Source organism: Simochromis diagramma, unplaced genomic scaffold, assembly GCF_900408965.1.
Source record: "Simochromis diagramma unplaced genomic scaffold, fSimDia1.1 OVJJ01000449.1, whole genome shotgun sequence".
Lineage (NCBI taxonomy): Eukaryota > Metazoa > Chordata > Actinopteri > Cichliformes > Cichlidae > Simochromis > Simochromis diagramma.
Window position 1 is genome coordinate 269,653 of NW_024387274.1, and position 10,867 is coordinate 280,519.

The 10,867-nt window shown below is 41.8% G+C and overlaps 1 protein-coding gene across 1 annotated transcript; it reads left to right on the forward strand.

Moving 5' to 3' along the window:
• LOC120715564 (PHD finger protein 12-like) lies at positions 1 to 9,436 on the forward strand. Its single transcript, XM_040002593.1, has 13 exons — positions 1 to 33; positions 230 to 686; positions 808 to 928; positions 1,018 to 1,150; positions 1,245 to 1,409; positions 1,702 to 1,845; positions 2,681 to 3,380; positions 4,547 to 4,686; positions 4,741 to 4,925; positions 5,040 to 5,134; positions 6,857 to 6,939; positions 7,035 to 7,173; positions 8,269 to 9,436. Exons 1-13 carry the CDS (start codon positions 1 to 3, stop codon positions 8,760 to 8,762), a joined length of 2,889 nt encoding a protein of 962 aa, XP_039858527.1. The 3' UTR covers positions 8,763 to 9,436.
• Positions 9,437 to 10,867: the final 1,431 nt, after the last annotated feature.

Consider the following 10,867-nt stretch of genomic DNA (forward strand, 5'->3'; position numbering starts at 1 on the left):
ATGAATGGATATAGCTGTGTGATGGTCTTACTGGTGACACACAAAGCTGCCAACACAGCAGGTGTATCAGGGCCCTTAGTTTGATCTGTTAGCTTTTTTTAAAATTATTTTTTCAAGAATCTTTGAGATAAAAGGAAGATTAGAGATTCATCTATAATTTGCTAAGACAGCAGGGTCAAGAGATGGCTTTTTAAATCAGTGTTTGGGCTTTGTTTGCGAATATGTACAGAAAAGAGAACAGAAGTCTGAACAGACCAACGGCCTGCCAGAGAAATCCTCCTCCAAGCGCTCCGCTTCTCCATCCGTGGAGCTGGAGCTCAACGCTGGCGTGCTGCGGCTTGACGGTCTTCCTCCGGGGGCCGGAGCTGCAGGCCCTGGTCTACGAGTGGCCCAGGTACAACTGTTGGACCGCAGAACCAGCAGCAGGCCAACCAGCCGACCTGGGACTCCAAATTCCAACACTTCATCCACCCCAACCCCCTCAGAGGAGCAGAACGATGGAGAGGAGGAGGCAGCAGAGCCTGAGGATGAAGTTCAGGGTGCAGAGCTCGAGAGTTGTACAGTTTCTGCTCCGACACCGCGACTCCTCAAGAGGCCCTTTCAGCTCCTAATAGCAGCTGCTATGGAGAGAAACCCCACTCAGTTTCAGCTGCCGAGTGAGCTCACGTGCACCACTGCACTACCAGGTCAGTCAGTCATAATGACTACCAAAATATGATTTCATTCAGCACCCTAAGTTTAAAATACCTCTTTATATATGCAGTTTAGACTGTTTCTTCAATGTTGCTCTTTTGTTTGGATTTCTAGGCAGCAGTAAGCGGAGGAAAAAAGAAGAGCTGCTTGGAAAGCCCTTCAGGAGGCTTCAGCATGAACTGGATCCCAATGGTCTAGTCCCTTTGCCAGTCAAAATCTGCTTTTCATGCAACAGGTCAGCAGTTCTAGACCACAGTGCAAAGAAGTAGACAAAGCCCTGAAGTGATGACAGCAGGTACTAATTCTATTTATTTGGTCTCTCAGGAGTTGCAGGTTGGCTCCGCTGATCCAGTGCGATTACTGTCCCCTCCTGTTCCACATGGACTGTCTGGACCCTCCACTCACAGCTTTACCTGCCGGCAAATGGATGTGTCCAAACCATGTGGAGCACTTAGTAGTAAGATGCACTGTGCTGATTCTAAGCTAAAGCTGCTTTCCCTTTCCTTTTATTGATGTAAATTTGTATTGATATATTTTTGTTTGCTATGCAGCTGAATCAGAGGAGCCTCAGCCTGTCCAGCCGCTGTCAGCTCTTCGATCAGTTCCAGGACAGGATGTCCCAGCACGCAGTTAAGTTGGACTTCCTGCGTAGAGTACATCGACAAAATGCTCCCAACCGGCGCACCACTCACCAGTGCAACAAGAAAACCATCAAGGTAGACGTGTGTCTCAGTGTGACGGTGCAGTGTGTTGGATTTCATATAATCCTTTTTTCTTGGCCACTGGAACACAGGTGGAGATCTAGGAAATTAATGGCTTTAATAATATATCTGTTACACTAAGACAGTAATACCTAGATACTGACATTCTGTCTTTTTTCCAGCTTCTGAAATTTAAGCAGTTGTGCACTTGTATATGAAGTGATGCTATTTTTAGACACATCTGAACATACTGGTTAATGTGCTAGAAAGTGTTAAATTGTCTCTAACAGTCAGTGTTTTTATTCAGGTGCCAGATGCCATCAAATCCCAGTACCAGAATCCTCCGCCCATGCTGCTTCCTGCAGGGGTGCGCCAGCTGGAGCTGGTTTGTAGTGGCATTCCTGACCATCAGCCCACAAAGCATTTCACCACAGAGACTGAGCAGCAGGAGGTAGGCACAAGAGAAACCAGCAGCTGCCTAACATGTTCTTTAAGTCAGATTGTAATGATAGTTCCCTGAAACAGGCTTTTGTGTGCTACAATCTGTGTCATCTGATGTAATAGGATGTGAGATTAATAGGAGAGCAGCGTAACCTCCTAAGACCCAAACTCTTTCATGGCATGCATTTTTAATTTCTCTGTGCCATTTGGGCTGATTGGGACCTGATGAATGTAAAACCAAAGAATTATCAGATTTTATTTTTTACCTGATGTTTGTTTCTGAGAAAAATGAGATCCACATATGAGGACATTCGATTTAAATTTCAATAGAACAGTGGCAGTATAACGTCCTCGCATGTGGAAATCAGGCCTTTGTAGAGCAACATTTAGTATTTTGGTCTAGCCAACCAAAAATGTGATGTTCACATATGTGGTTGGAGGTTAAGGATGGTTAAGGATGATTGATCGCTTTCCTTTTCATTTTGGATGATTGGATGAGAGTTTGGACAAGAAGTTTTTAGAAAGTTAGATTTTTGGTGTAGATGAGTGAAACACTGACACATCCTGTGTATTGTGTTTATCAGAAAGTAACAGAAAATTCAGTTTCAGAAGTTCTGAAAGCTGAACCAACTGCTTCACGGCACTTTGCAACAGTTGCATTAGAAAGTCTGTTTTTTTTCACAGACTGTAGAGCTTTGAGTAATTAATTGAAAATTGCAGCAAAAGATAAATTCTGGTATCTGTTTGTTTGTGTGATATAAATGAATCCTTGATGAAGGGGAGGGCCTCTCAACAGAACTGCTGGTTGCTTCTTTATAAAAACATACATGTGTTGTGTTGAACAGTGGCTTCAGGATGTCATCGCTCTCCAGTGCAGTATCATGCGACACCTATCCATCAAACAGAAGGCCTCATCAACAGAGTGGCACTTTGAGCAGAAAGCAATTACACAATCAAGTGGAGCATCAGAGGACATGAAAACTCAGGCCTCATTAGAAAGGACTTCTTCCCCTGACCCCTGCTCTAAAGCTTGCAGTACACCCAGTGACTCCCAGGGGGCCTCTCTTTCCAAGGACAGCCCATCAGGGCTAGTTCTTTGCAAATGTACCGTGACACCATGTCAGAACTGTAGGAAACCTAATGGGCCTCTGGAATTGGTTCAGCGTCCCAGAGCCAATGGACCTGTAGACTGTAACAGTGCCTCAGATTCCTGCAGGCAGGCTGAGCTACAGAACAGACTGAAGGCTGGGAGAACGCCATCAGCTTCTGCCTCTGGACTGGTGAACCACATAGGAACAGAAACGGTTAAGAAGGAACCCGAGAGCACCGTAAATGCATGTGCCCAACAGAACTGCCCCACTGCCCCCACGATATGGCCCCACAGTGGCCAACAGAACCACAGGAGCCAGACAGAGCCCCAGGAGGAGTGTGTGAGCACCGATGAAAAGCCCTCCTTCTCAATCACCAGCAGTTCCTTCACAGATGCACCATCTAGAGGCAGCCAGGAGCACAACACAGTAAAGTTTGGATCAGCACCTACTCCAGGTACACATCAGAAATGTCAAAGCTGCAGTCTAAATGTATCACTTTATACAGCTAATAATAATAATAATGATAATAATAGTAATAATATACTCAAGTAATCATTATGTTACTCTCTCCTCATTATACGTGTAACGGGGGCCATGGTGTGCATGAGAGAACATTTAATTTGAGGCTATAGCAACATTATCTTACATATTTAAATTAATATAAATACATTTTTAACATTAAGAAATTGTGTTAATAGTCATGCTGTTAGGCTGAATTATTATTAGCATTAACATCTCCACTTTCATAACGTCTGTTTTGCATTAAAGCACAGAGAAGGCCTCAGAACTGAGAATGGTTATATGCTCACCTTTCTTCACTGCAGGCACTACATGCTTGTTTGAAGGCTTACACACATTCACTCGCACACTTTAACACACATGCATTCACACGCGTGCACACTGACCAGCTCTGCTTCATCCAGGAGATGCGTTACTGTCAGAACTCTTTTTTTTTTCCCCTTATAATGTAAGAAAGAGCTCCAAGCAGATGGGAAGAAGGCCTTTTTATTTCATGCCTCAGTCTAGGATGGATGGGATGCATAGCTTATTTTGTTTGGCAGATCACTTAAAATTGTGATTCTGTTATTTCTACTTCTAATAATTTATCAGTTTTTTGTCTTTAGGAAAATGTTTCTTCAAGAAAGTGGAAATGTGATTGTGATATGGGATGTAAATACAGTGAAAGAGTTGAGCTCTTTTGGCAGATACTGTGTATTGTTAAACTATCAAAACAAGCATTTTCTAAAGTGGAAGCAAATGAAAAGTTCATTTTAAAAGACCTGAGTTTTCTCTCTTTTGAATGTTTACTGTTGCTATTAATTGAATACTCACTGCTGACATAATCGATGGTGCTAACAGTTTTCTTGCATATTTTGTATCGTACAGCCCCATTTACCAAAAGGATACATGGCCATTTAAGAGCACATTTTATTTTCAGTTACTGAGTTATGAAGAAAAAAAAGTTATTCAGATACAACTTGCTTTGCCTTCTATCTCAGTAATAGTTCCTGTGCACTTTTTTCCTTTATAGTGAACTATCAAAAACTGTCTTTTTTCTGGTCCTTCTTTTATCTCATCTCATCAATTTGTCTGTTTTTTTTTTCCTCTCCTGTCCCTCAGACATAAAGGCTGCTCCTGCACTGACGGACTCACTGCTGCCCAACACACTGCCCTCCATCACCAACCTGTCCAGCTGCATGAAGGATGGAAAAGAGGAGGATGGGGGTGAGTTTGTCACTCTGCGGCCACATGTGACAGTTTAAGAGCCTTCGTATTGCTGTGTTCTGCTATGAAGCACACCAAGATGTAATTAGCTTCTAGCGGTTGTGTGTGTTTGTGTTTTTGTGCACATTGATCGAGTTGGACAAACTGGATGCAGAGATGATCAAGCTCTTGGCCTATCAGAGGATCCAGCAGCTCTTTGCTCCCAAAGTGCCCAGCACTCAACCTCCCCCCACCACCAGCACTACCCCAAAAACCTCAGCACCCCACCCAAACAGTAAGACACCTTTGCACTACAGTTTAGTCTGTTTACTTGTCAAGAAGTCAGTTTTTCTGCTGTTTGATTGCTGTTTTGTTCTAATTATTAAAACCTACACTCTCCTCCTTCCAGGTCAGAAAAGGTGCAAGCCAGAGCGGTCTTTTACCCTCTGACAGGAAGAGGAGCAGCTGTCAGCATGTGCTATAGGACGTTACACATAGGATCAGGTAGGACATTCAGTCGCTGTGACTTTGACCCTGCTGCATTCTGTGCCCTGGCTCTGAGCCACTCTTAGGTTTCACCTGTGATGGGGAAAGGTTCACGTAGGAGAACAGTATTAAAGCTGCTCTCACGTAGTTTTTTGAAATTATACCAGTTCACCAAACTCCAGTCAATCATGTTTGATTTAGGTTATATTCTTGCCTCGTGACTAAAGTTTAGTAAGACCGAAGTAGAACATAGGTAGGGCCCCATCATACCTGCTGTGTGGTGCCTGGCAAATGTCACCGTACAGCAAAGTTGATGTTACATGTTGTAAGCTGTCATCTCTGCTGGTCATGCACTTCTGCATTTTTATAATCTGGTGTGTTGTTGCATTGCTGCTGCAGCTGGGTTAAAGTCTGTTTTTAATGGCATCCTAACATCATATCAGTACAGAAGTTTAGAGGTTCACAGGTTTCACTTTGAAACTTTGAAACTTGGCAAAAACTTTAAAATTCCTTGGCTTCCAACTTTGACTTCTTCTCCTTCTATACCAGCGCTGATTTGGAGGACGGGCAACACCTATTGTTCAGAAGAATACTGCAGCACATACATGCACCGTAACAGTTAGCATGAATGGATATAGCTGTGTGATGGCATTGCCGGTGATAAGCAAAGTTGCCAACACAGCAGGTTTACCAGGGCCCCTGGTTTGGTGTCTTGGACCTGAGCTAATCACTCCCACAGATATAAAAATGGGAAGTGAAGCAGAAGCAGTTTGTGGAAAAACTAACAACACCCCATCATTCATTAGCTTGCAGAACCACCAGACAGATTTGCTGACGTGCTTGGAGTCATTGTACTGCCTGATCCTTGGTGACTGTTTTTGGACTTTAACTCCTGGGAATATTTTGCAGCTGTCTTGCATGTTTTCCACTTGAATAGTGAATAATCTTTCTCATGGTAGAATTATGAGCGTGTTTGGGACTGGCTTCATGCAACTCCAGATACTGACATGCAGCACTCATTTATTCTTTAAGACATCTTTCCTCTTTGGCATTATGTCGACACACACCAGAATGCTTCTGAGTTTATAGAGGCGGTCACTCGTGCTGATAATCAGTTAATCAGTTGTGTTTGATTAGCAGTATGTACCTGCTACTTGCCATCTTTATTTCTATGGAAGCAACAAGGGTTTGCTTAGTGCTTCATACACTAAATCTGCATTCTGGCTTCTTTTTTGTCAAATACATGACAGTAATGTCATATTTTATAGTTCATCTGAGGTTATATATCAAGACTTAATTTCAAGACCTGCTAAAAACAAGATGATTTTTATTTTGTCCCAATATGTAAACCTTGACAGAAGGTATCCTTTTAACCATGACTGTACTTCTGTACGACAGGCAGCAGTACACGACAGAGTATAATATAATAATATACTGAGCCTGTACTAGCTCCCAATCTCTGCATCATTAGTCAGGTTGAGTGATAGTTGATACCGTCATCTTTAAATCGGAGTATTTTAAGCAAGTTGTCTGTGAAAGTAAGTTCTTAGACCTGTGAGGGTCACAACAGGACCATGTGGAATAAAAACTACTGAACAAAAACACAATATGTCACATTGGAGTGCAGGTCATTAAAATACATTTTGACACGTCAATATTGCAGAAAAAAAATCCATGTTGCAAATCTGTATTCTTTGTGTTGTGGGAAAGGGTGTGTAAGTCTTTAACTGTTTCTCTAAGGTGCTGACATGGATGTGTGCCTTACAAACTACGGTCACTGCAACTACGTATCGGGGAAACATGCCTGTATTTTCTATGACGAGGTGAGGCCGTTAAACTACATCACTCTGCAGAGCACTCCTGTGGTTGTTAGTGACCAAGATGTAAATTGTGTGTGTGTGTGTTTGTCGTCCTTCAGAATACCAAGCATTATGAGCTTCTGAACTATAGCGAGCATGGCACCACAGTGGATAATGTCCTGTACTCGTGCGATTTCTCTGAGAAGACCTCACCATGTCCACCCGGTGGCCTGGTAGCCAAAGTCCAAGGAATCATTCGTAAGTACATCTCCGTCATCTGTTTGGATTGGCTTGAAGGAACCCATGTCTGTGTGCCCAGTTTTACTTGGACTGCTGATGAGGTCGTCACTCATAGATTTTGTATGAACCTTTTATGAATATCCATCCATCTTCTTCCACTTAGCCACTCATCTGTATGTGTTCTGGTTAAAATGGTTAAAATTTTATTTGTGAAGAAATCATAACGTCATTGCTTCTGTAAATTAAAGGAATACTTTAATTTATACTCTAATACTGAATAGAAGTGTAGCCCCCCATGTGCTTAATGTCAGTGTGCTGTTTGTTACGCTGACACTGCTCCTGCAGTGTTGGTCAGCTTTTAGTGTTCTTCATCTAAATTGTGGTCAAGGTCACATTTGTCATTCTTAATGGGTACATGTAATTAGTTTGTGTAGAGAACCAGTTCTCCGTCTGTTGTAGGTTCTGGTTAGAGTGCCAGCTTGAAGTGCAGGAAAAAAACAAACCATGAGTTTGGTGTTGGAGTTCATCTCCATCCATAATGGCGATCTAGCCAGCGAGCCTGCTGGTAGAGAAAACACCAAATGGGAAAGAACGGGCTGGCTTATTATTAGCTATTGCAATTTCAAAGTAAAAGTAAGGATGTAGTAAACGTACAGTACAGTGGTAAACTTGGTGCATGTGGCATTGTAGCAATGAGAAAGGTAAATAAATAAAGTGTAAAATGAGCAGTCAGATATACTTGTTCTGTGGCAGACCACGTTATGTAAAGTCTGAATGTTGCTGTATCACATAAAGCTTCCAGTCTTAATCTGTTATTAAAGATCATTTGGACAGATGTTTGATTAGTAAAGAGCTGCAGTGTGAAACAGCATTAAATCAGATTTCTCTGAAACTGTTTATAGATGATGAGTGTAAAACATGTTTGCCAGAGTTCAGCTTTCCACATGATTTTAGTCTCATTTTCAAAACAAAGTGTTCATTTTTATTTTGTGGATAAAATGTAATCAGTGAAATCTTTTCATGGTTGCATTGTCTCCACATTAATGGAGTTTACTGTGACACTGGTCTGTACAGACGTCTTTCTCAGACCTGCTGCATTTCTTCTTTGCGTAGGTCGCAGTAAGAAACGGGAAGAGGACGAGGGAGCCAACTCCATGGTGGGGTTGTTGCCAGTAGGAGGAGTGATGAGTAGCCAACGTCAGGGTGGTGCTGAGCCGTCTTGTAGCTGCAAAGCGAGTAGCTCCAGTCTAATTGGAGGCAGCGGGGCGGGCTGGGAGGGCACGGCCCTGCTCCACCATGGCAGCTACATCAAACTGGGCTGCCTCCAATTTGTCTTTAGCATCACTGAGTTTGCCAGTAAGCAGCCCAAAGAGGAGCAGGCCACTACACCTGCTGCCAGTTGCACAAGCACCAACACCAGCAGCAGCAGTGTCATCAGCACCACCCTCACCACCACCGCTAACACCTCCACACCACCACCACCCAGCACTGCCACAACGAGCAGCTTTTCCAACCAGGATGAGGCTGACTCTGAGACTGTACCTCCCCACCAAGTGCACAGGAAGCCCCGCCCTCCCTCTTATTTTGCCCCTTCTGTGTCACGATGAAGGGAAAGCTGCACAGCTGGTTGGTCAACAGGGAAAAGTTCTTTTTTGTTTTTTTTTTTTAATGGTTTATATCTTTGCATGAACTTGAAGTATTATTGACAATCTCTTTTTTCTTTTTTCTTTTAAATGACTGACGTAACCGTCAGGACCGTTAGGACTTTGAGCAAACATTACTTCCTTGCGCTCAATCTTTGTTTTTGCCAGTATATTAGTTATGTATGGTGTAACCTTTTTGTCAGTCAGCCCATTTAGCACAAACATTTTTTGTTTTTTTTCCTTTGTAGTATTCAATTCCATACATTCTAATTTCTTTTGCTGCTTTTGCACCACAGGTAGCTATATATGTATGAAAACATACATGCTTATACACTATAACATGTATATATAATGCAAATACATTTTAATTCAGTGCCTCTCGATTGGAGAAACATTGGATTTCATGTAGATTTGCCATTTTTTGGTTTTTAACTGTACAGCTCATTGAATTTGTGATACTGTGTAGAGTACCAGACGTTTTGTGATAAAACTTGTTCTTAGTTGTAGTCCATCTGTAAATACCATATAGTTTTAGCACTCATTTTAACATCTTGTGCTGCTGTGTATATAAGCACTCTTTGTCTGTACCTGCTTGTCTGTTCAAACCTGTAAATACAGAAAGATTTTCTAAGAACAAACTCAGTGTTTATGCCTGTTATTTTCAGCCTTGTTCTAGGTCCACTTTGAGCTCTAGTTTGGTTTTCACTTTCTGAGACAGCAAGTTCAGTACTGACAGGGGTGGATCTACAGGGGTGGCATTGGGTGGGCATGTGCCACCCTAAAATAATCTTTGCCACACCCTAGTTGTTTGCATGACATGTTGTTTATTAAAATAAGCTAGCATTAACACTTTGAGCCTAGCTGCAATTAACGTTGAATATAAATTCTAAAAAATGAATATATTGCATAGTGTTATCCTCCCTCCCCTATTAGAAAATGGTTCAGCCCTGCTTTATTTCTTGTTGTCAGTAGAAACCAATGCCTATGATTGGGCAGAGCACATTTGGAATCAAGAGTTTATCAATGAGGTCGACGCGGACCTGGTCATCATACTGTTCATTCAGAATGCTGGTGGGCTCGGCTTGTTTCAGGACAAAAAAAAAAAAAGTAAAAATGGACAAAGTGACGACGTGCTCCATGAAAAGCAGACCGTGGGTTGGAACAGAAATAAACAGAGATGTGTTTTGTTTTAATTTCTGTACCTCATGGTTGTTTAATTCAAAAATACAGGAAGCAGCAACAGATGCAAATACAGTTATCAAGGTGTCACACATTAGGGCTTTCACAAAGTTGGTGCATTAACTGTTTAGGCCATTTTCAGAGGCTCGAAAATAACTGGACACCCTGATATGATTTTAAATAAAATGATCATTTTTACATCTTTGATGAAAATCTTTGGCAGTCTGTGACTGACTGAGGTGTAGATGCTCGGTCGGACCTTTACTGCAGCAACTGTCCGTTTGTTTGTTGGTCTCTCTGCCTTCAGTTTTGTCTTTGGTACAGTTCTGTGCAAAGTAATAGCAGTGTGTTTAAAACAACAGAGGAAAAGTTCCATGTTCTTAATAGCATTTTTTTTCCATATATACAAAGGCACTGGGAGCCGTGCACATTCAATCCCAAATGAAAACATGAACAATTTTTTCATATTTTTTTCTTTACTGAAAATGAAGAAAAAGAATATTAGGTTGTTCACAAAAATAGAAGTGTCTGCATTTTCATTTACAAACTGGAATATTTACAGTAGAAACTGAAACTGAAATGTGGATTTTGCTTTTCTTTTAACCTGTTAAACCCCAAAGGGTTTTCTGAGCTTCCTGCTCGAAAATGAAATGCCCAAAATTAATTCAGTATTTCTCTGCAATTACAAACTCTGTGTATACAATCTTGGTATACACAGAGTGTCAAAAATAAAGCTAATGTGACACACTAATGTGTGATCCCATCAGAGGTAGTACTTGTTAAAAAATAAAAGAGAGATTTGTCACCGAAGTGAACTATGTGTAAGAGATATTTGCACCCCCCAGCCTCCGGGTGGCGCATTGCTCAGTGAGACAGCATAGCGAGGTCAT

Coding starts and splice junctions, on each gene's coding strand:
- LOC120715564 (XM_040002593.1), top strand. CDS start 1: ATGAATGGATATAGCTGTGTGATGGTCTTACTG. Junction 34..229: donor GCTGTGTGATGGTCTTACTG/GTGACACACAAA, acceptor GAATATGTACAG/AAAAGAGAACAGAAGTCTGA. Junction 7,174..8,268: donor CAAAGTCCAAGGAATCATTC/GTAAGTACATCT, acceptor TTCTTTGCGTAG/GTCGCAGTAAGAAACGGGAA.